The sequence below is a fragment of the Maylandia zebra genome, linkage group LG9, assembly GCF_041146795.1.
Source record: "Maylandia zebra isolate NMK-2024a linkage group LG9, Mzebra_GT3a, whole genome shotgun sequence".
NCBI lineage: Eukaryota > Metazoa > Chordata > Actinopteri > Cichliformes > Cichlidae > Maylandia > Maylandia zebra.
This window is the reverse complement of record NC_135175.1, coordinates 18,157,754-18,182,049: the sequence shown is the minus strand read 5'-3', so window position 1 is coordinate 18,182,049 and position 24,296 is coordinate 18,157,754. Positions and strand designations below refer to the sequence as shown.

The following is a 24,296-nucleotide window of genomic DNA, read 5'->3' as shown; positions in this document are numbered from 1 at the left end:
CTTTAGTAGGGTAAATTTTTCACAGCTTGTAAATATTCAAAGGCTATTTGTAGCGTCCAAAGAGAAGACTTGGTGACTTCTGCATGTCTTCTTAAATGCACAAAAACATTATCCCTTTCTTTCAACTGCTCCCTTTAGGGGATTATTTCCCCATCTCTCCACCTAACTCTAGCATGCTGCTCCTCCATCAACCTTCTGCATCTCCTCCTTCACTACATCCATGACCCTTCCAAACTGCGCTTCACTCCCAATGACAATCTTCAAATCTTTAACTCTGACACTTCAGGTGAAGCTGGTTCGCCTCCTGTCTTTCTGTCAGTGCCACCATCTCCAAACCATACGTCATAGCAGTCGTTTCCACCTGCTCCACCCACTCTGCACTCTCTACTTCACCTGTCTTCTGCACTGTGTTGCCTCGGATGCTTGATCCCGGGTATTTAACCTCATCCGCCTTCACAACATCTACATCTAGTATTTTATTACATCTACATCACATTTTATTAATGTTACAATTTGCGTATTTAATCAGATGGGACCACACTTCAGAACAACAAACTCTTTCAGCAAAAACCCTTTAATCACCTTTCGGTTTCAAGGTTATTCCTCCAGTTCGCCATTCCTGCAGTGGACTTCCTGCGCGCCTTTTATCGCCGTTGTCACATTTTATAGTGCTTTATTGTTGTTGCTGTTTAGCATTAAAAAACAAAACAAGCACTTATTTTCGAGTGCACATGATGTTCGTTTAAGCGCAAAGTCAGTCCCACTTTCCACACCCCCTTCTTCTTTGCGAGCACTTTCACCCAGGAACTCGATATGCTCAAATTATAGACCTCGAGCTCCCTTCAAGAGTTGGGGGAGGCGGAGTTAAGACCGGACAGCGGCACCGAGGAGCTACTTCGTCGTTGTTTCTCTTGGAAAAGGAGGCAGAGCGGGGTTATGGGAGGAGGATTTGACCGACGTCGGATTATCAAAGATTAGCAGACTAGCAGTGCAGCAGCAGTGCCCGGCGCACAGGTGAGTATGTCGGTGCTGTTACTAGCTGCTTTGCTTCGTGTCCGGCATGCTTCACGCTGTGAGCTGCATGCAATGGAGCTCAGTTCGCATCGGTTTAAGATGTGCATATATCTCAGGTGCAGAAAAACTTCACTCTTGAAGGATTCGGGCAGAGTTTGTAAGGATTTCTGTCTCTTAATGCTGGCTGACCTGTCTGTGATATTCCTGCATGCTTCCTCTGGAATATGCATGCTACTGTCCTACTTAGTGCAGTTTGATCACGTCTGTTCGCTTCATTTTGAAGTAATAGCATCAGATCACCTCTTCCTTTTTTCTGTAAAGACCTAGTGGAGTCTAGATTTGTATAAATGATCACCACATTTGTTTAAACTTACATTTCTGGGACTTTACCGCGCGTAAAGCGTCACCTTGCACAGTAGTGTGGACAAAGTTCAAGTGGATATCAAGGTTAGCGTAGTTATTAATCGTAGACTTTAAAAAAGTTAGTTAACTGAAATTATTTTGTGAATTTTTACAACTAAGAAAACTATAATTTAGAAAAATAGAGAGATAATATGCATAGTTTTAGTTAGTTTGGTCAAAGTTTTGTTACACCTTTGCTGATGTGGACATTGATGGACATATTTCTAGAGACTGGGTGTCTATAAGACAGCTGCCTTAAAAAAATAAGACGTTTGTGTTTGTTGTAATACCTGTACTGATTTTCATAAGTCTTTACTCAGACATACAATAATAATTAAAAAGAGTAAAACTAATAAAAACTAAACCGAAACAAGGAAATCCACTCTGGAAACTAAACTGTTTTAAAAGCAAAAAGTCAAAAATGAGATAAATACTAATTAGAAAATGTGAAACTATAGTAACTTTGGTAGCCATGCATGAACTTTGCAGATGCATTAGCGGTGCACTATGAGAGAGGAATGCATGTGTTGTCTCTGCAGTCTGGAGTCATATAAACAAAGAAAAACCTGGAGGTCTAGCAGAGAGAGGAAAATGAGTGAAGGAGTGAGCATGGTGGCAGGCTGCTGGCTTAAAAATAAGAAGGTGGTGTTTTTTAAACGAGAAATGTTCCTTCTCCTTCAAATTAAAGGTTCCTTAGTTGCTCCTGTATCATCACAGTGTTGAATGAATAATTTTAACTTCCACGTTCTCCTGTTCTTTTCTTATTATAGACTTGGGAGTGGCACTTTACTTTCTTCACTATGGCTGAGACTAAGGGGAAATTTGACTTTGCCATCGACCGGGGTGGCACCTTCACCGATGTGTTCGCCCGGCTGCCCGATGGTTGTGAGAGAGTCCTTAAGCTGCTGTCCCGAGACCCCCAGAACTACAAAGATGCTCCCACTGAGGGGATCCGCAGAATCTTGGAGGAGGTAATGTTGTGCTGTCCACCTTCAGCCAAGGAAATATCAGGTTAATTGCTGTCATACTGGCTGTCATTTCACTGTTTTTATAGATTATTAATAAGCATGTATCAAAAAAAGCAGAATAGGCGGCTCAATGTGGAAACGATATGTAATATTGAGCAACACTACATTCATATCCATACATTATCTCTAGGGATAGCTGTATATGATGCTGATGTTTGCATTTCTTGACAGGAAACAGGGAAGGCGTATCCCCGCGATCAGCCGGTAGACACTTCTCTGATTGGCTGGATCAGAATGGGCACTACGGTAGCAACCAACGCGCTGCTGGAGAGGGAGGGAGAAAGGACGGCGCTCCTGGTCACAAAGGGATTCAAGGACCTGCTGCACATTGGCACTCAGGCCAGGCCAAAGCTGTTTGACTTGGTCTGTTTTTTCAGCCTGTACCAGTGATTGTACTGCATGTGGTGCTCATTAGTAGTGTGAGGCACGGCTTGTGTCTCTGCAAGGTTTAGTTATTATCTCGTTGTGCTCAGGCTTGTGGCAAGTACTGGAGTTTGCCCTGAGCTAGCTGTAGAGTTAACACATTAAGTGGTCGCTTATCTGTAAAGCTCAGGTTACGGATCAGTAAACTGTGGCTTACTGTGCTGTACATAGATTTTTTTTTTTCTTTAACCTTTAAGGTCAGCAGAACACACCAACTAAACCTGATAAGCTTTTGCACCATAACAGTCTGAAGCCTTAGCTGGTAAAAGCAGTTACTGTTATTGTTTATCACTTTCTGGCTCTTCCCAGTACATGCGCTTTGAGCTGGTATACCTTGTGTTTGCACGTGCGTAACAGGAGGTCGCGGTGCCTGACGTCCTGTACGAGGAGGTGATCGAGGTGGACGAGCGAGTCGTCCTCAGGCAAGATGGTTGTCAGCTGCCCAGAAAAGATCCCGAACGGATTGTCACAGGTGCGAGGGGCAGTTGTGCGCTCCCTTTACTGCTAATTTCTTCTGCCGTGTTAGCAGTATGTGGCTTCAGGTTTTTAGTCCATCCAGAATTGCCTAATATTATACCTTTTAAACATTAGCAGGTTATCAGTATCAGTGTGAGCCTTTAGCTAAAGCATTGTTGTTACTCCCAAAGATCTAATTTCCACATCTGAAAAGTGAACTGATGACTTCATGGGCTCAGTCACTGGTTTCATGCTATATTGTAAATTACTGGAGTCAGAAAGGAGAATCCTTCAGGTATATGCTCATGTCCCATTTCAGTACGCTTCATAAACTGCACTGCCAGTGGGAATGTGGAACAGTGGGTACGCCCATCTTTCACACTGACTGTGCCACTCCACAAAGCGTCGTGTGGTGCCTGTACAAACTGTGGAATCTTGTCAATCTAAACAGACTGAAAAATCATGAGGTTAATTAAACCAGTAATTCAGCTACCTCGACTTCCTTGAAAAACTGACAGCTATAACAAGCTAACAAGCACTAAATAGCCCATTATTTATACAATAATAATGCATTTGCCCAACAAGCAAAACAATGGTTCAAGTGCAAAATGCAGCTTTGCATTTTTAATGCAAAATGCAAAGCATGGCAACACATCTAATCTGTGGAAACACCTGGATGAAGCACAATGATTTTCTTTGGCATTGTGTGTAAATATTTTAAATATATAACAAAATATTTCAGGTGAGAGTTATGTTTTGAATTTATTTTTTCAGAGTGAGGAAAGTAATGAAAATAAGTTCTGTTGGCTATTGGTTCAAACATGGAAGCCTTAACTGACATAATTTCACTTAATCCCACTAATCCCTTTGTGTGTCTTTCCCAGGCAGTACTGGGGATTCCCTTGAGGTGTGGAAGGAGTTAGACTTGGAGCAAGTAGAAAAGGACCTGAGAGGAGTTTTGGCCCGTGGTATCACCAGTCTGGCTGTCCTTCTTCTGCACTCGTACACGTCAGTATTACAGCTTCTTTAATATTTACTCACGATCCTAGTCTGTTCTCTTGTCTTCTCCCAGTAACTTGCTTCCATTCTATAAATAAGACCTCGGTCTACCGACGTCATACCTCAGCAGCCTTATCTCTTATCTCGGTACCCAATAGTTCTCATTTTATGCTTTTTGTCACATGTCACACTGAAAGCCCAGACTTGGTGTTCTTTGCTTTAAGAAAAAGGTGATCAATGGACACTGAAGTGATAAGACAAACACATTATACTGCAGAACAAATTACGTAAGAGTTTAATGTTTCACTTGCTTTCTAGGATTACGTCTCTTTCTCTCTGTGCTTCAGATGGTCCGAGCATGAGAAAGCAGTGGGCTCTCTGGCTCGTCGCTTGGGCTTCAGCCAGGTGTCTCTTTCCAGTGAGGTCATGCCGATGGTGCGGGCGGTGCCTCGAGGATATACAGTCTGCGCCGATGCCTACCTCACACCCAAAATTCACCAGTATCTAAAAGGTTTCACCTCGGGCTTCAAGGATGGCCTGAAGGTTTGTTTTTCTCGCGCATCAGTCGATATGTTTCAGGGGTTGACAATTTTCAGAACTCTATTGTATGCATAAGTACTTTTCCTCTCAGTTAGACACTCTCCCACCACCCCTTTAAGTACCACCAGAGACAAACAGCAGCTCTCAACCATACAGCCCACATATAAATATGTACTTAACCACACCTTTAAACTAGTCTGAAAACATAAACCTCTCATGTCTGTGTGTCTTCAGGATGTAGATGTGTTGTTCATGCAGTCAGATGGAGGCTTGACTCCCATGGAGCAGTTCTGCGGTTCACGGGCTATTCTATCCGGCCCGGCGGGAGGTGTGGTGGGATACGCCATCACCTCTTACAGCCAGATGGAGAAAAAGCCTGTGATTGGCTTTGACATGGGCGGTGAGTGTATGTGGGAGCAAAGGAGACAACTGAGCATCTTCTGGATATTGTCTTGAAGTCTTTTTGTGTGATCTTCATACAGTTTGTTGTCTTCCATGTGCCACATCCAGGATTTGATATTTCTGATCCTATGGAGTAAAGTTACGCTTCTCTTTTGGGCAATGTTTTTAACTTTGGTTTTTATCTTTAGCTTTTCGTGCCTACATGCTCTCGTTTGTTGTTGTCTGCAGGAACGTCCACAGATGTGAGTCGGTATGCAGGCCAGTATGAGCATGTGTTTGAGGCTACCACAGCTGGAGTCACCCTGCAAGCACCTCAGCTGGACATCAACACTGTGGCTGCAGGCGGAGGATCGCGACTGTTTTTCAGGCAAGTTTGCACAAATTGTGTAACGGACGGTGGGACTAGCTCCATATTTGCAAGCAATCTTCTATAATACCAGTATAATGTGATGATGTGGTAATTGTGATATTACCCATTTTGACTTTGATTGTTTTATATTTTATTTATTTTCTTATTTAATGACTACTCTCTGTATTTATCTTCTTTCTAACCCTACCAGATCAGGGATGTTTGTAGTTGGACCAGAGTCTGCAGGAGCACATCCAGGACCAGCCTGCTACAGAAAAGGTAACAGCTTTTCCGTTATTCATGTTCTACTGTTGCCAGCTTTTCTTTCTTTCTTTCTTTCTTTCTTTCTTTCTTTCTTTCTCTATCTAGTGAACCATTAATTGTGCAGTTTCAGCTCTTTTTTTCCCCTTTTTCTCTTTTTTAAATCATTATACTGAGTCCAGCACCCACTGGCACGGAGCTTGTTCTCCTGTCCTGTTCCCGAGGTTAATCATCCGATTTATGCGTCAGAAGGCTGGAAATTGGCACGTCCAAAGTTGAGATGATATAACACAAACTTGCCTCATAGTTCTCAGTCAGAACTGTAAAGTGTGTTAACAAAAAGAAATCGGAGTCTTCTTTGTTGACGTTCCCTGTAGATTCATTGGTTAGCCTTAAGCTTCATTTCAGATACCACCATCCTCGGTGCCAAGTAAAGCACTGAACGCTAACGCTGACTCAAAACTCAGAACAATGGGGTTATTGAAAAACAGACCGAGACCTGATTCCCTGTCGGGTGCTGTGGTATTTTCCCAGGTGGACCTCTGACTGTGACAGATGCTAACTTAGCCCTGGGTCGTCTCATCCCTTCCTTCTTCCCAAAGATCTTCGGGCCCAAAGAGAATGAGCCTTTGTCCCTGGAAGAGACCACGAAGCATTTCCGTCAACTCACTGAAGAGATCAACGTCTTCCTGTCTTCAAACCAATCACAGGCACTGATATGTACTGGACTACTTTGTGGAGTAAGTTCAAATATTTATGATGATATTAGGTTTAAATACTCTTCGTGCTTTCATTTGAAGGCTGATGCTAATGGGGCCAACCACTCACACAGCAGACAATCAGAGATGAGCATGGAAGCGGTTGCCATGGGATTCATTCGTGTCGCCAATGAGGCAATGTGCCGGCCAATCAGAGCTCTCACACAGGTATGTTTGGTATTAAACTGTGTTTTCTACATTTCAGCATAAAAAATCATCTTGTTGTTCTCTCTCCCACTCATTTCCCACCTGTTCCACTCTTGCAGGCCAAAGGCCACGATACATCTCAGCATGTGTTGGCGTGTTTCGGGGGGGCAGGCGGTCAACATGCTTGTGCGATTGCCCGCTCTCTTGGGATGAAGACTGTCTTTATACATAAGTAAGGCTTCTAGATTCTGTTTCACTAGAGGTGAAAGACAGCTGAGAGCCACGGAGTGAGCAGTTGCCCGTGTTTATGATTTGCAGGTACAGCGGCGTGCTGTCAGCGTACGGTCTGGCTCTAGCAGATGTGGTGGAGGAGGTGCAGGAGCCGTGCTCTCTGCAGTACAAGCCGGCGTCCTTCAGTGAGCTTGATCAAAGGGTTGAGCAGCTATCCAAACGCTGCCACGATACACTCCGTGCACGAGGCTTCACCAGGTTAGAAACCACAAAACAATACATGGGCTGGGGTCAAGCACATCTGTAAGACTCCAGGCATGCTAGTCAACTTTCAAAGCTAAACCGCATACTGCAGCTTTTACAGCAGCATGGCTTTATAGCAGAAGAGTCTGGATGTTAAACTGGTGTGCCTGCAGTCCAGTATCTGCTTTCTTCCGGTCCCAGATGTTTACACACTATTGTTAAAAGAAGAGGAGGTGCTACTCAGTAGTAAACATGGCTGTGTCCCACCTCTTTTGAGACGTGTAGCTGTTATAAAAATCAGAATTTGCTGATATTTTTGTAAAAATGGTTCATTTTCTCAATTTCTCGCTTTAAAAATTTGATATGTGATATGTTCTATTTTGAATAAAATATGAGCTTATGAGATTTGCAAATCTTTGCATTCTGTTTTTAGCTTTATTCTGCACAGGGTCCCAACGTTTTTGGAATCGGGGGTTGTATATAGAATTCTTAAATCCACAGAATAAAGTGAAGTATGAATATGTGTGAAACAAGTAGAGGTGACTATAAAAGTTTCTGTCCATTCAATTCGGATATGCATAATTTAAAGGATGAATGTTAAGGAGGCACCAACTCATTTAAAGATTTAAAAGCAAATAATAAAATGAAAAAGGGACTTTGTGGCCTTGCTTACATTTTGTTAAAGTGAAAAAAGCAAAGACGTGAATGTTAAGAAGTCATGATGTTTGTTGAACAATCGTAGCCGCTAGACTAAAGTAGTCTTGTTTGTCGTCCGCTTCAGCGGTCAGATAACCACCGAGGTTTTCCTCCACATGCGTTACGAGGGCACGGACTGCGCTCTCATGGTTACCGCTGCCGGATACCCCAGCAACGCCCGGTCCTGTAGAGCCGGAGACTTTCGTAGTGCCTTCACCAAACGGTTTGCTCCTCTTCTCTTTACCCATTCATGTCCTGAGCTTCTGGCTGCTACATGTTTTCGCTTTCAGAGGGCTAAATCACTGCTGCGTACACTTTGTTTATATTTTTGGCTGTTGTTGTTCATCTTCTTTTATCTTTAGGAGAAAATATTACATGACATTTGTACACAGGACCCTTGATTTCTTACTCCTCCTCTTAACTCTTTTTTTTCCTTCTTCTTATTACAGTTATCTGAAGGAGTTTGGGTTCACCATCCCAGACAGACCCATCATGGTGGATGACATCAGAGTGAGGGGTTGTGGGCAATCTGGTATTACATCAGTTTACAAAGCAGAAATGGGACACAGACAGGCCAAACCAGCCACGGTAAATGGAGTCACTTACCGGGTACCACATATATCACTTATCAGACATGATCACACGTAGGCAGTCTCACCAAGGCCTGAAGGAAAAACGATCAAACCTGGGCCGCTGCATGGTCACCGGCTCAAGCTGTGACCACGTCTGAGTTTTTAGAAGCTGAAAAAAAAGAGCCTTTAATAAAACAAAGGTGGTTACCAGCAGGTGAACATAAAAAAGCAGCATGGGAGAAGTGGGAGATGTTCACAGACAAATGTTCTGTTCCATCATTGTAATATTGATGTTTTACCTAAACTTGTGGGCACATTTATTTCATGTCACTCTGTTTCTGCTCTTCTGTGTAGATAACCAAGTGTTACTTCGAGGGCGGTTACGTCGACACCAGTGTGTATCTATGGGAGGAGCTGCCGTGTGGTCACAGCATCCAGGGACCAGCCATCATCATTGACAAAAACAGGCAGGCATTTGCTTTTTGCTGACAACTACCAAATTAAACATATCTAAATAATGTTTTATATTCTTTATGCTCTCCTTTTTGCATTTTTTGAACTCAGGACATTAAAATCTATTTAAATTAAGCAAATTAAACCTCTGCGTTATCAGTTGAGGTCCTTGTTTCAGCAGTTTTTACTTCTGTGGATGTGATTTTTAATTTCCTGTGCTGATTTTGAAATGTATTGTACTTTGTACATGATTTGCTCCGGTTTCCTCCATCAGCACCATCCTGGTGGAGCCCTGTTGTGAGGCTCGTCTGACAGAAGGTGGTGACGTTTGCATGACGGTAGGCTCAGACCCTCACTGCGCCCTCGGCACTGAGCTCAACACAGTGCAGCTCTCCATCTTCTCCCATCGCTTCATGAGCATCGCGGGTATGCCAGCATGCAAAATCAGATGAGGAAGAAGGTTGTTGAAGAGTATGAACTTCCTGTTTACCTCTTCTGTCTTCCCCTACAGAGCAGATGGGCAGAGTTCTGCAAAGAACCTCCATCTCCACGAACATCAAGGAGCGACTTGACTTCTCCTGTGCTGTGTTTGGACAGGATGGAGGTCTGGTGTCCAACGCACCTCACATCCCCGTCCACCTGGGAGCCATGCAGGAGACTGTCCAGTACCAGGTGAGGCACGAACAGTCCAGCCATGTGTGAGTGAGTTTTTCTTAGTGTGGCCATACACGTTGAATGACAAAAGGATGTTGTTTTTTTTCTTCTGTGAGCAGCTCAGATCACTTGGGAATAAGCTCAAAGAAGGGGATGTGATTTTGAGTAACCACCCATCTGCTGGGGGCAGCCATCTCCCAGACCTCACAGTGATCACACCGGTCAGTCCACCACGCTTTTCAACACTATTTCTTCCCTCAAATTCTTCTTCTATTCTTTCCTCATTGCCTTTTTTCTCTCTTGTTCAGGTGTTTAGAAAAGGAGTGAGCGGCCCTGTGTTCTTTGTGGCCAGCAGGGGGCACCACGCCGACATAGGTGGCATCACTCCAGGCTCCATGCCACCCCATTCCACTTCCCTTCAGCAGGAGGGCGCTGTCTTCACTTCCTTTAAGCTTGTCACTGGTGGGGTCTTCCAGGAAGAAGGTAAGTGAGGAGGAGACGAGTCAGGACCTGAATGTGACACACTTCTGAAAGGAGAGAGCATAGAAAATCAAGAGATGACACTTAACTTAAGATAAAGAGTCATTCTTTGGCACTTAAAGGACTCTTTCTTTTTAAAATTACTAGTAAATAATAGTTGTTGTTTTTTTTATTGCTCTGTTGACAATTTTATTTTATTTTATTTTGTTAGCATTCATTTTGTTTTCTAGACCCCTTACTTCCTCTCCCATCTCTCTGTATCAGCTGTAACTGAAGCTCTGATAGCTCCAGCCCAATACCCAGGCTGCTCTGGGACTCGAAATCTCCATGACAACCTGTCAGACCTGCGGGCTCAGGTGGCGGCCAATCAGAGAGGGAGCCAGCTGGTGGGAGAGCTGATTGACAGTTATGGACTTGCTGTGGTTCAGGCCTACATGGGATACATCCAGGTAAACTGTTGCTACAAGCAAAAATTTAAATAAGAAAAATTTGATTTTTTGCCCCTCAAAAGGTTGATGATTTCAAATCTCAGTGACCTTGACCTGAAGCACAGAGGTCAAGATTTCTGAAAATCTTGTGAATGCAATAACTTGAGAACAAGGCGATGAGGGGTAGCACTGGTGGCCGCAAGTATTCTTATTTCTGAAAAGTATGGGCTATGAGGGTGTTGTAAAGCCTCTGTGCATTTTAGAGCAACGCAGAACTGGCGGTGAGGGACATGCTGAGAGACTTTGCACGGCGGCGGCGGCAGGAGACGGGCTCCTTGGAGGTGGAGTCAGAGGATTTCATGGACGACGGAACACCAATCAGACTGCGGGTTCAGATTAATGAAGAAGAGGTGAGGAGGAATCGTAACACAGCATATTTATTAGTTTGCAAAGCTGGGATAGAAACCGCTCTTCAAGAAGGACTGTGATTGGTTAAATGTGTGAACCTCCTTCTTTACAGGGCAGTGCGGTGTTTGACTTCACAGGGACAGGAACAGAGGTGTGGGGGAACTGCAACGCTCCACGGGCCATCACCCTGTCTGCACTTATCTACTGCCTGCGCTGCATGGTTGGACAGGACATCCCCCTCAATCAGGTAAAAATCCAGTTCTAGGAGCTCTTGGCTCACTTTGAATAACTCGTGGTTTGAATGTTGGTTGTAATTTTTGGGGCGGGGGGCTATCGTGATTCATCTGGGCTGCTTTTTTGACCACCTTTCTTTTCCCATGTTTAGGGTTGCCTCGCACCCATCAATGTCATCATCCCTCCTGGGTCCATCCTCCAGCCTTCCCAGAATGCAGCTGTGGTTGGAGGAAACGTGCTCACATCCCAGAGAGTGGTTGATGTGATTTTTAAGGCGTTTGAGGTGTGCGCGGCCTCACAGGTAAATGATATTCCAAAATATGTTTGCAAAAATGCATGTTTCTACTGTGAAGCTTGACTGATGAAGCATACATTTGATAGCTATGTACCGCTTTTCGACTGTTGTATGTTTTCCACCTGTAGAGTAAACAACTTGTTGACATGGTGTGAAACACAATGCGTTGGCATTCAACTGACTAGTTAATGGCGTTTTGTTTATTTCGCTCCTTCCATTAGGGCTGTATGAACAACATTTCATTTGGAAGTGAGAAAATTGGTTATTATGAGACAGTTGCTGGAGGAGCTGGGGCAGGGCCGGGCTGGAACGGGCGGAGTGGAGTTCATACTCACATGACAAACACCCGCATCACTGACCCAGAGATTCTGGAGAAGAGGTGGGATATAAGTTGACGATTTGTGTCGTGTGATGATATCATTTCTGTTATTCATCTGAATGCCGTCTGTGTCCTTCTGATGTTCAGGTATCCAGTGGTTTTAGAGCAGTTCTCTCTACGGCCCGGCTCAGGGGGTGCAGGGAAATACTGCGGTGGAGACGGTGTGATTCGTAAACTTCTGTTCAGGAACAAGGTTGTTCTGTCCGTACTGACAGAGAGGCGATCCACTCGCCCCTATGGCCTCCGAGGTAAATTCTCAATATCAAAGCCTGATGACAGTCCCAATGTCCTCAACAATTAAAAAAAAAAAGTCTAAATGCTCACATTTTCCTTACTTAATCTTAAAAAATGTAATCTTTTGTTGGCGGTCAGGGGGAGATGATGGTGTAGCAGGGCTGAACCTCCTCCACAGAGCTGAAGGCAGAGTCCTCAACCTGGGAGCCAAGACCAGTGTCAGCCTTGACCCCGGGGTAAGGCTGTGCACGTGTGAAGCACCGTCGTGCTTTAGTGTACTTATAATGACACTACACAGAAAAAATGCCAGCCCAGAATAACTATATACAAGATGGCCGTAGCATCCAAGTCTGAAAACAACAGAAAGTTGAAGCCAGCGGCCATCAGTGGGCTCTGGTTGCAAAAAGCAATCTAAATCTATATCTGAGGTGTCTTGAATTATTGGTTTCTATAGGAAAATGAGCTTACTTCTTGTTTACTGTAAACTCATGAAAAATACATTTGTCTCTTGTTACAATTTTTATTTTTATTAGTTTTTAGATTATTTTGGGGTCATTTTGCCTTCATTAGATACTGAAGCAAGGAAGATAGACAGACAAGAAAGAAGGGGGAAGTCACTGAGCAATTTAGATAAAAGTGGCAGAACTGAAACGGGTTAAACTTAAGGACATGGCTTTATTGTGGTTGAAAAACCATCAATTATTATCATGGAGGCAACATCAATTGTTTTGGTGGTTTTTAAGCCTTGTGTTTAGCAGGGTTGGCCACTTCCAAGTTAAAGGAAGTAGGACAGGAACACCCAGAGTCCAGTTTCCTCTTGGAAGTGGAAATGAAGCAGGTGGAGGGCTCGGATGGAGATCGGGAGGAAGTGGGTCATATGAATGGGAGCCTGAAAGGCAGAATGACAGAAGAAGCTACTCGGTTCACAAAAGGCTGGAAAGAAATGACAACATGAGAAAGCAGTGCAGGCAGATTAGTGATGCATTTAAAGCCAGAACTGCGCAGCTATCTTAAATTATAATTCACTTTGATATTAAATAACAAGCTAACGTTGGTGAATCAAAAATGTGCTGATAAACAAATTGTATGCACCAGAGAAACTGAACATCTGTCCAGTCAGAGCAGAGATGTCAAACCTATATTACATCATGGGTCACGTACAGCCCACTTTAGTGTTAAGTGGTCCAGACCAGTGAACATTCCCTATTTGTCACTGCACAGAAGCAACTGCACATTGAATCCTGGAGATATCTTAACATAAGAAAAACAACTGCAGTTACAACAGTATGTCGTTTTTCTACACTATGGAGACTCCTGACTTAAAAATACAGTTTAAACTCCAGAATTTATGCCCTCCGCATTTTTTCCAAAGCAGTCCAGTGGGCTGGATTGGAGTCTTTGTAAGGCATATTCTGACACCCCTATCTTAGAAAGCCTTTGTTTCCAACTGTAGGCTGAAGAACAAAATAATTGCGCCCACCTGTTACACCCCTAATAATGCATTACTTTACTTTAACATGAAATGGCACACTGGCCATGAAGACCAAAATCATTGCATGGGTTGGGTATAAACATGGAAACCAAGCCTTAAGTAACACCTAGAGGAGCTTCGTTTTGTGGTACTTCTGTTGCTTCATCATAGCTTTTGTGTTTGTGTGTGTCCCCAAACAGGACATGTTCTGCCTCTACACCCCTGGAGGAGGTGGATATGGAAAAGAAGAGGAAGCAAACAATAGGCCTCAGACCAAGCGAAGGCGCTTGAATGAGACATTCTCCGAGAGGGGTAGCATCTTTGAATACAGAATGGCACAAGAGGGAGTGTGAAAAGACGTGAGAAAAGGAGGAAGAGTTAAGACAGTTTTGTCATTGTACTGCAAAATATTTGCGAGACACATACTGAGTAAAAAGGATTTCAAGCCTACATGCAGGCTGTCAGAATTTCAGATTTTTACTTGAACACCATTAAAAGATTTTTTTTTTTTTTTGTAGTGTCCGTGTTTAAAAGATGCAGCACATGTGGCGTGTTACACAGACAGACTGTGCTTACATTTGCAGGGAAGTTGGCTAAATACTAATAACTCAGGCTGGGTCTGTCCTCACCAGACTAAATATGCCATCAAAGGACCTTTGTAACGGACATACAGTTGTTATATGTCGCATATCCATCGCTCTGTTCTTATACTGAATCTACTCAGTAGTTTTAATGTTTAGTTCCATTTGATGCTTTTTCAAAAAGCATTAATTTAGACCTCAAAGAGTCTTTTTTTTGTCTAATATCGATTTCAAGATGTTTTTCTTGTCCTAACAAATCAGACAAATAAACTCTATTTCTACTAAAAAGATTTTTTTTGCACCATAGCAGTCACACACACACACAGAGATTTACTCAAAATTTCAAATGACACGACATTGTGTCGCACAAACTTCACTCATGAGGACAGTTTAAGCATCGAATGCATTGAAACTAAACTGAATTGTGATCCAGGCACGTGCAGGCTCAAATTATTTGACCTGGATCGTGGATAGTTAATGAAAATAGTTCGATTAGGATAACTTCTGACATGCCACAAAAAAAATCCCAGGATTGTTGAATGTGTTGGTGCGGGGTGGGGGCTTGTCCCTGTTTAAAGTGTTGTCCCCTCCTCCCATCTCTGGGTCAGGAATGATCGTGGAGCAGAGCAGGAAGGATAGTGAGGGAGTGCAGGCATGCGTATGCAGCAGATAAAGAGATAGTGGTCACTGCAGGGGAGGCAGCAGGAGGCTGACGGCTGCTGGACGATTGATGCAAATCAGCTCTGTGTGTGTGTGTGTGTGTGTGTGTGTGTGTGTGTGTGTGTGTGTGTGTGTGTATATAGCTGTGCTAGAAACTCCCATTATGGAGGCCGTGGACTGTGGATCAAAGAAAGCTTCCTTGTTTCTGGATTACAATTCCTGTGATAAAACAATCTCTCTGCTGCTGCTGCTTGGCCCACTCTGTCTTTTCACCTTATCCACTGGCTTATTATCAGTATTAACTTTAGGAAAGTACTAAAGATAAAAAGAAATGAGAGAAGCTAGATTCACAAAATACAAAGAAAAGGGGGGGGGGAGTATTTAAAGACACATAAATGTTACACTCACACTCCGTCACACCAGTCAAAGCAGTCAGATGTGTTGGCATCACTAGAACAGCTTAAAAAAAAGTCTGTCACCAAAAATACCCACAAAAAAACTGTTTGCATAAAAAAGATTGGAGAAGCTCAAAGACACACGCTAGAAAAAAATATTTCATTGCAAATCCCCAAAAGCTGATTGATTGCAAATATTTAAGTGCATTGCCATTTAGTTTTTCAATTGATACATTTGTTTCTCATATAGTAAATAAAGTAATAATAATGACAAATTAATTTCTTGGCAGTTTCAAAACAGTCAAGGACAGCTTATAGCACAAAAATAACAAAAACAATATAAAAAGATTTTAAATCACGAGGCTGAGCGTGAGGTACTTAAGTGTTTTTTCTTTTTCTTTTACTCCCATGCAATTTCAAGTAGGAATTTCAAGTTAATTTATTTAAATATTTCAATAATGTCATTTTTACAACCTTCACTTACATAACAATACATTCAAACAAGCCTCATCCATCAGTCATATGGTATTCGCATATGTAAATTCAGTGTAATTTGTGATGATGTAACACTCAGAAGACATTCTGCTGTTCTTTTTATTTTGAGGTGACACAAAATACCTGAGGTTAAATAGGTTGGCTTGTAGCAGACCAGCTACACCGCTGCTTTATATATAAAGGGCATCAGAAGATTTATTCACAAAATAATCATGAAAAAAATAGCGTTATTTTCACGTGACTAGCCTAAGCTTTATATTTAAAAATTTTGATTCTCAAAATACAAAAGTTCTGAATTTTTTTTTTAAAGTAACAGAAACCATCATCTAAAACCAGTGATCCTGCATATAAAGAAAACATGCTTACCAGCCACTTCATTAGGTACACCTATTGAACTTTTCATTAATACAAATCTGCTAATCAGACAGCAGCAACTCAGTTTATTTATTTATATAGACATGGTCAAAATGACCTGCAGAAGTTAGAAAGATTAGACTTAATTGACTAATTTAATTGACTTTGATCACTCCACGGTTGGTCCCAGACTGGCTTGTCTGAGTATTTTAGAAACTGCCGATCCACTGGGATTTTCCCACACAACCATCTCTAGGGTTTGCACAGTAGTCCAAAAACAGGGGAAATATCAAGTCAGTGGCAGGAAAGGGGGAAAAAAACAGTTACTGAATAACTACTCATTACATCCAGGGTATGCAGAAGAGCATCTCTGGGTACAAAAACTGCTGATCCTTAAAGCAGATGAGAAACGGCAGAGGAGTACCACACCAGGTGCCACTCCTGTCAGGTAAGAACGGGAAATTGAGGATACAATTTGCAAAGGATCACCAAAATTGTACAATAGAAGATTGTAAGAATGTTTGATTTGATGAGGCTTGATTTCTGCTGCAACATTTGGATGTCAGAGTTGGAATCTTGGATTAAAATAAAACAAAACTTAAAAGCATGGATCCATCCTGTCTTGTATCAACAGTTCAGGCTGGTGCTGGTCATCTAATAATGTGGATGATATTTCTTTTAGTCACCCAGATATGAACGGAGAATTGTTTAAATGCCACAGCCTACCCAATGTCCTCAGATGACCTGGACAGTAACTAGATCTCAGTCAAACAGAGCATATTTGGGATGTAGTGGAATAGGAGATTTGCATCATGGATGTGCAGCTGACAAATCTACAACTGTGTGATTAGCTTCATGTCAATATGGATAAAAATCTCTGGAGAAATGTTTCCAGTTCCTTATTGAATTGAAGGAAACTCAAAACACAACGTGGGGTCCCACCCACTGCTAATAAGGTGTACCTAATAAAGTGGCTGCAGAGTGTAAATAAACATAAATAGTGCAACCACAATACGGCATATTCATGTAAAGTTAGCAGGATTTTGCACTTAACAGCGTAATTGTTATACAGCCTCACAAAACACTGAACAGCACTGTTAATATAAACATTTTATTTACATACCCTGTTAAACTCCAGAACATTCTTTGGATACCCAAAACTTTTGAGCTGACCTACTCAGTACTGTAAAAAAAGAAATCACAGTAAAATGTCAGAAAACTAACAAAACATTCACTTGTCAAGGTAAGGAGACTTTTAAAAGCAGCTTCCTATAAAAGATGATTGTAATGGCATTTAAAATAGTGCAAAATAACCAGCAGTGCAAATTCTGCAGGAAATGATTCAGTTTGAGGTACGTTTTGGCTGTCAGGATGTGAAAAATAGTCTCCAGTGTCATGACAAGCTGTTAGATTCTCAGATTATATCACTTGAACTGAGTTCAGACTAAAACAAAGATATTACAAAAATTACACTGTCTCCAGAAATCTTTTGTTTTCTTCCCAGTACAGATTTCCTTTCCCCTTACACACAATGACAGAAAAAAAGAGTAAACAAGGCCAATGCCACCATCAATAGAAGCATCACAGACGTACATGAACAAATGGTATCTCTTGGTATCTATCATAATTTAGATGTAGGCACTGATCTGTGCACTGTCGCACCATAAAGACAAAGATGCAATGTCTTCATTTACTAACTCTACAGTGTCAGTCTTTAGCTCATATTTACTGCATAGGCCTTGTAGTCCAGTTCTTTGTGGCTTTGTATGTGTAATACATTCAGTAGTCACAATAGGTAGAAAACATTCAAAAAATGATAATAAAGGTTAAAAAAAGAAGCTTGTATATGCAAATAAAGAAACAGTGCAAACTATAGGTGCAGTGCAATGACTTTACACAGTTTCACTGAAAGACTGAGGTAGATACTCGTTTTGTTGTACAGTTATAAAAGGTTTTCTTTCAGTGAAGCCATGTAATACTCCATACACTTTCTTTTTTTTTTTTTTAATTGCAACATAAAAACACTTTCATCTCCTGATAAAACTCTGAGTCAATTGATAACATTGTCTACAGCTCAGCGAGTTTTGTTTTTTACATTTATTGTAGTATTTCTTGAGTTTGTGGAAGTGGCAAACAAAATATAGTTCCTTTATGGATCTTGGTGTGCATCCAGTTGTTTGTCATTGTGGTTTTGTATCCTGTTTGAGTGACAGTAATACTCAGTATTGATGGTACCGGTTGAGAGGAGCCCCGTTCTGCAAAGAGTACTGACCGGGCTGCTGATAGTGTGGGTGAGAGTTTTGACTGGCTGGTACCAGCACATCAAACACGCTCTTATTTGGAGGTACAGATTGCAACATGTTGTCCAGGTCCATGAGTAAAGGAGGGGCTCTCACTGAAACTTGTCTAGTGGGGAGGATGGGCCAGTATGTATGGCCCAAGAAGTGACTTTGTGTCATGGGAGAGCTACCATAGCCGTAGATGGGTAGCCCGCTGTGTAGGGGCATGAGAGGACCCCCGTTGAAACGCATGCTAGGTGGGGCAACGACATTAGGGGGTGCATATTTAGCGTAGGAGGTGGGGAGCTCCCATGGAGGTGGTACAGTTTCCCGTCTGGCTGATTTTTGCAGTGGTGGCCTACAAATATCTCCCCCTGCTTCCACATCAGGAGGAACACGCTTCCCAGTTACTCCTTTCCACTCTTCATCAGATGAAGACGAGGAAGAGGAGGACGTGGAGGCTGGGCTTGCAGAGCTGGCAGAGGCACTCCGAGCAGAGGAGGTGTAACGATGTTGCGAAGGCCGAGCCCGAGTCACCTCACCCCAGCAGTCCCCTGAAGCCATATCTAAATCCCCAGAGGCACTGATTGGCCTCAGGCTGTGTAGCAGGGAGTCGATCGCGAAGGACGAATCCAGCTTAGGTCTGTACAAGTCATCCTGCGGTGGGAAAGAGTTTCCAGAAGATGTGGGAGGGAGCGAGGTCACAGGTTCAGGGGGCGCCTCAGACTCAGGCTTGTGTCCCTGCATGATGTAAGGAGCCAGATCCTGAGCAAAGATGGTTTCATCCTGGCGGGACACGGCCGTGTTCTGCCTCTTGAGAAGCTCCAGAGGAATGCGGCTCAGCTCCACTGCCCAGAAATTGCCTTTGCCCTGTGGCTTACCTGGGTCTTTCAATACCTACAAGGTGGAGGAAGGATGGACAGAAATATTAGTGCTTGCCTGGACAACCTAGTCTGACAGGACTGGCAACCTAATAATTATCACAACACAAGTGATTTAAAGTGGGTTCTAGGTTTTAATAGAAAGACTCCAGTGGTGTATTTCTACAGGAGTAGGTTGTTTTTTAGTTTTTTTCTCTGTTTAATGATCATTACATAACATTTTACCATACAAACCTTAACAAAGCAGTCATATGAGGAAAGGTTGTGTCGCACAGAATCTCGCCAGCCTTTGTAGTTTCCTTTGAAAAATGGAAAGAGGGTACTGATCTCCTTGAGGATCTAAAATTTAAACAAATATCAGCATTAAAGTCTGAACCAACACACACACACCAGCATCACAGATTTTCGTTATATGGTCACTATATTAACTGCAATCCATGCTTGCGTAAAAACAGCTCGGTGAAACTACAAATTTCAACGAAGGATTTGGATTTTTATACTCATTGAACTTAAAATTGAAACAAATTGAAAATACGTTTTCCATCTGGTACAAAAAGTGAATGGAGCCCCCATTTGAAGCCTAATATTGGAATGTACTGTATATCTTATCACTGTTTCTGATACAGATCTGCGTCTGGTTCCACTGCAGTCCAGCCTTATCTCAGCAAACCAAGAAGGGAACGGGTAGAAGTCACTCAAGTGTCACGACGATGTGGCTGTTTAGTGTCACTTTAGGAACTGTAAACGATCTTCTCAGACAGATTGTAGAAATTTCGCATAAAACTCTAATGGAGTCTACTCTAAATACACGACGCAGTGATGGATTTGCTTCTGCTGATGAAATAAGTGACGATCATAAGCGGCACCGTGCGTAAAACACCGCGCGCGTCGTCTACTCACAAATGCCAAACTCCGGCAGCATTTACACAGTTAACACATAAAAGCATTAGTTTTATCATTACCTCCGCTAACGTCAGCTTCTTCTCTGGAGACCTCTGGATGACCATAGCGATCATTGCAAGATAGGAATACGGAGGTTTTGGATACCTCTGGTAGTTCTTTTTCTTCCCATTGCCGGCATTTCTTTTCTCCCGTTCACTTTTCCACATGTCCTGCGTTTCATCCTGCTTAAACTGTCCATCTTGATCATTCGGGTTTAAAGATCCAGGCGCTTCCTCTTTATCCATGAATCCCGTGGCGCCGGTGAGGTGTCCGGGGCGCTCCGTTGGTTCCTCCGAGCGCGGCAGCTGCTGGGGAGGCATCGGATCCGTGAGGTAAGGCCAGTATTGGGCCGGTGAGCTCCACGGCGCTACGCCGCTGGGAGAAAAACTCTGCTGCTCATTTCTGTGGAAGTCAAGTTGATGGTCGAGAAGTTCTCCTAGGTGGGATGAAGCGATCGGTGCCAAGAGACTCTGCCCCGGCCAATGCTTTGTCATGCTGATCAGTCAGGGGAGGAATATCGCTCTGCACGTAGAGGGGGAGGAGGTCAAAGAGTCGGTCCTTAACTTCTGGCAGACTGCTGGCTCCAGGCTGACTATTTGAAGAGCAAACAATTAACAGTTTCATGTAAATCCCGCTGCGTAATCGGGGGGATGCGTTATCTGAAAGCAGAATGACTGATCGGCCCTGGGGGCTGGGCTGGGTCTGTGTGCGAAGAGGGGAGAGAAAGACAGGGCAAAACTGTAAACCACCCATACGATACCTTATCAACACGCCGACATGCAACATAGTGATTCCACAACTACTTTAAAATCTCTGTTTACAAGATTCGTGGATGGAGACTTTAAATGTTTGGGGAACACATCTACATTAATACAAGTCTGGCTTTACACAATTACACATTTTAGTCTTATCGTACACTTTTTTAATTATTTGTCTATTTAATTTTAATATCACTAAAGCTTTTACTTGGGCTTAGATGTAAAAGGTGAAACTTGTGGGGGTAGGGTGGGTACAAATATTTTCGATTTAACCTCGGATGCAATCAACAATTATAGATGAGCAATATACACAATAGAGGGCTAATATACAAACACTGACGATGCCCCTTTCAGTACTTCATTTCTTTATTAATTATTAAATAAGCAATTCAGCCTTTACTGCCTACTGAATTCTTTTAGAATGGTTTTTAATTGTGAGAAACTAAAATCAAATTAGCCAAATTGTGTATTTGATTTGGCTTTTAATTCCAGAGGAGAAACTATTCCCATGAAAGCTATTCCTAAAAAGAAAAAGAAAAAAATGAAGAAAAAAGCATAAACTACGCTGATTAGCTGATTAGTAGGTGCAGAATATTTGAAGTCATCATTGTTTTGGGTTGTTTGATAACGCGCTGCAGTCGACGGGGGTGTTTTTCCACAGTGGGGTCTCCCTCTGGAGTGTTGAGCATGCCATTCAGCGCTGAAAAGACTATTTTCGGGTATGCGCCTCTTTTGTTCAACTTAACGTAGTGCTAATGTTGAAACTCTTGCTTCCCAGCAAGACAGTGAAAACAAGTTGGATTAGAAGAACCCCCATCGGGAAGCTGGAGACTTTTCCATCCCAAGAAAAAGAGAAGCTGCTTAGCATGTGAGGAAATACGGGGAGCGGGGGGGTTTCAACACCATTTGTGGGGTTTCTGGCGCTTACAAGCTGCTAAGTGTTGTAGTTGGGTCGAACATTCACACCTTAAACAGGGGCAATCACGTACACCCCCAGCTGCTGGAAAATGCCTCAATATCTCCCTCAAGCAGAAGAAAAATATCAACAAGTCAACCAAAGAATCAACTTTAGGATCCATCATGTGACAAAGCGTGAACTTTGACACGGGGTTGTAAGGAGTTTCGCACTAATGCGCAGATTAAAGATGATTTGATCCAACAGTTGTGTCACCTGAAAGTTACAGAAGCAGCAGAGCTGGAAACAACTCAGTTTTCCTGCAATTAAAATCCATTCACTTTTAATGGGCGCTACTGGGCGTTTTCACATTGACCCCCACTCACATCACACCACTCCACAAGTTAACCTTAAATGTCCAGGCAACAAAGCTGATGACGCTCTTTTAATCAGGTTGCTGTAAAAATTAGAATAAAAAAGGACGCTCTGCTCGTTTTTGCTTTGTTTCAAATAAATAATTCGCCCGTGTGACAAACTTACCGCACAAATGTGTAATTTCTGCAGTCAAAAATATTTGAATGAGTTTCTTTGTTTGTTTTTCTAGGTCAGATGGCACTCCTAAACACGGTGAACATCAAATCTTCGTCGCACACCTGCTTCAATTTGGGTCAGTATTTTTCTTACACTGTCGGTGACCTTCCCTGGAGGTTTATCCCCACCTAGCGGTTTCACTCAAAAACCACAGAAGTATTAGAAGAATTAAAATTAAGCATAATTACATAAGATTCATAAATATGTAGAATTTAACGGGGTTAAATTCCTCATATCTCTTTCTATTTGAGACATTCGGAGGCAATTAAACAGGTATAAGAATGATTCACAGCCTAAGAGTCTGAAACAAAAAATCAGATTAAAAATGGAAAACCTCTGTAGGTTATACATAAAGAAAATGAATACATGGTATATGTCTGAAAGTTAAGAAACAGCTGAAAGTAATGGATACATTTTCAATCAGGGAATGGCAGATTAATTGTAATGCTACAAAGTAACAGATAATAATAATAACGAAAGTAAAAGAGTTAACTAAATACAGTATTACTTTTAAGAGGTACTGGAAAAACAGTACCGAACACATGCTGAAACCTGACACAAAAAAGGGTGGGAATCACTGGTGTATATGGGGAATTTCCACCTGCATTTGCATAGCATTCTCCAGTGAAGGGCCCAGTGCCAGACGCACTGATTTGAATACAAACTGTCAATTCATCCCTTCCTGTTTGCTGGAATGCCAGTTAATAGGTTTGGTCTGGATTAGAAAGCCACACATAAAGAGAATGGGGTCCTACGTGAATAGGTCAGCATCGGGGACAGGGCTCTTTACATGGGCTGATTGAGTCCAGACAAATCCGTCACCCATCCCGATACTGGGATAGAGGAGGAAGAAAGGCATGCTCTTTGTCACAGAGAAAGTAAGGAAAAGTTTGATTTGAGATGTGTCAGTTAAGACAAGAGTGACTTTTGTATAACTTAAGCAATAAAAAAGCATACCATTGGTTAGTACTAGCATTTAGAAAAACCTTCATCAGGTGTTTCTGACCTTTTGTCTGTAGGCTGGTATCAGGCAGTTTATCTGTCATGCCACATGAAATCTGACTTTTCCGAAGCATTCAAAACCAGAATAATGAAAAACTAAAAGGCCTGAAAATAATATTTTCATTTACGGCGAAGATTTCTTTTCTTTCCTGACACAGAAATGGATAATAAATATTTGTGTAAGCCAAATCTAATTGATTTTAAACATGGGCATCACTGGTTTCACAAGGCTCTTCACATGGGCTGATTGAGTCCAGTCCAATTACTGAGTCACTCTTCTCTTTGTTTGCCATCATTTTTATGAAACTCATTCTATGCATATTCAAAACACTTGAAGAAGCACTGCACTGAATCTTCTCCCAAGGACCAGAGATGGTAACAAAAGCTCCAACGCAGGTTCCTTGTTGTGACTCTGCAGGGTATCACCGCTGTGATGCATAGCTGGGTCACTGCGGGGGTCAGCAGGTCACAGCGTCTTCAGTGTCTATCTCTTTTTTAGGATTTAGTAACTGATTCGGGTGCTCACAGGGACACCTTGTGTATTTCATTGTCCAGCAGTGTTTTTGGTTGAGTGCCTCAAAGTTGATTTTTAATTATGGGAGTGTTAAAGACACACTTGTTTAGGCTTGTGTGTTGCAGCAATTATCATTTAGTTACCAAACACATCTTAACAGTTTACTGTGAAAAGACTGCAGTGAATTCACATTTCTAAGAACGCAGGTGCATAGGCAAACACATCCTTATACATGCAAACACACCCTCAATATTTGACTTAAAAATGAAGGATGGGTTGTTGTTTTTACACTAAGGCAAGTTCAACCTGTTTATTTTTTAATGTTTTTTTAAATTGCTTTTTAGTAGTTTTTTGGCAATACTGTGTATTTACAAGTATCTATTAGTGTTTGT

At 42.3% G+C, this 24,296-nt stretch overlaps 2 protein-coding genes across 3 annotated transcripts; one reads left to right on the top strand and one right to left on the bottom strand.

Annotated features, from left to right (window-relative positions):
- Positions 1 to 459: 459 nt before the first annotated feature.
- Positions 460 to 14,069, top strand: oplah (5-oxoprolinase, ATP-hydrolysing). Of its 2 annotated transcripts, none has more exons than XM_012917968.5 (28): positions 460 to 1,014; positions 2,187 to 2,387; positions 2,616 to 2,807; positions 3,225 to 3,339; positions 4,208 to 4,331; positions 4,670 to 4,865; positions 5,097 to 5,262; positions 5,493 to 5,631; positions 5,825 to 5,892; positions 6,409 to 6,584; positions 6,675 to 6,800; positions 6,899 to 7,011; positions 7,098 to 7,268; positions 8,035 to 8,172; positions 8,399 to 8,537; positions 8,876 to 8,988; positions 9,249 to 9,400; positions 9,486 to 9,646; positions 9,748 to 9,849; positions 9,937 to 10,111; positions 10,373 to 10,557; positions 10,800 to 10,946; positions 11,057 to 11,191; positions 11,330 to 11,479; positions 11,695 to 11,852; positions 11,940 to 12,100; positions 12,225 to 12,322; positions 13,758 to 14,069. In XM_012917968.5, exons 2-28 carry the CDS (start codon positions 2,217 to 2,219, stop codon positions 13,908 to 13,910), a joined length of 3,924 nt encoding a protein of 1,307 aa, XP_012773422.2. In that variant the 5' UTR covers positions 460 to 1,014; positions 2,187 to 2,216; the 3' UTR covers positions 13,911 to 14,069. The 2 variants fall into 2 exon arrangements, with proteins under 2 accessions (XP_012773422.2, XP_004546624.2); XM_004546567.5 differs by lacking the exon at positions 460 to 1,014 and adding an exon at positions 1,959 to 2,058.
- Positions 14,070 to 17,139: 3,070 nt separating this feature from the next.
- Positions 17,140 to 22,496, bottom strand: foxh1 (forkhead box H1). The gene is made up of 4 exons (XM_004546562.5): positions 22,338 to 22,496; positions 20,165 to 20,846; positions 19,437 to 19,541; positions 17,140 to 19,218 (listed from the first exon to the last, which is right to left on the bottom strand). The coding sequence occupies exons 2-4, from the start codon at positions 20,636 to 20,638 to the stop codon at positions 18,262 to 18,264; spliced, it is 1,536 nt and encodes a 511-aa protein (XP_004546619.2). The 5' UTR covers positions 20,639 to 20,846; positions 22,338 to 22,496; the 3' UTR covers positions 17,140 to 18,261.
- Between the last annotated feature and the right edge of the window lie 1,800 nt (positions 22,497 to 24,296).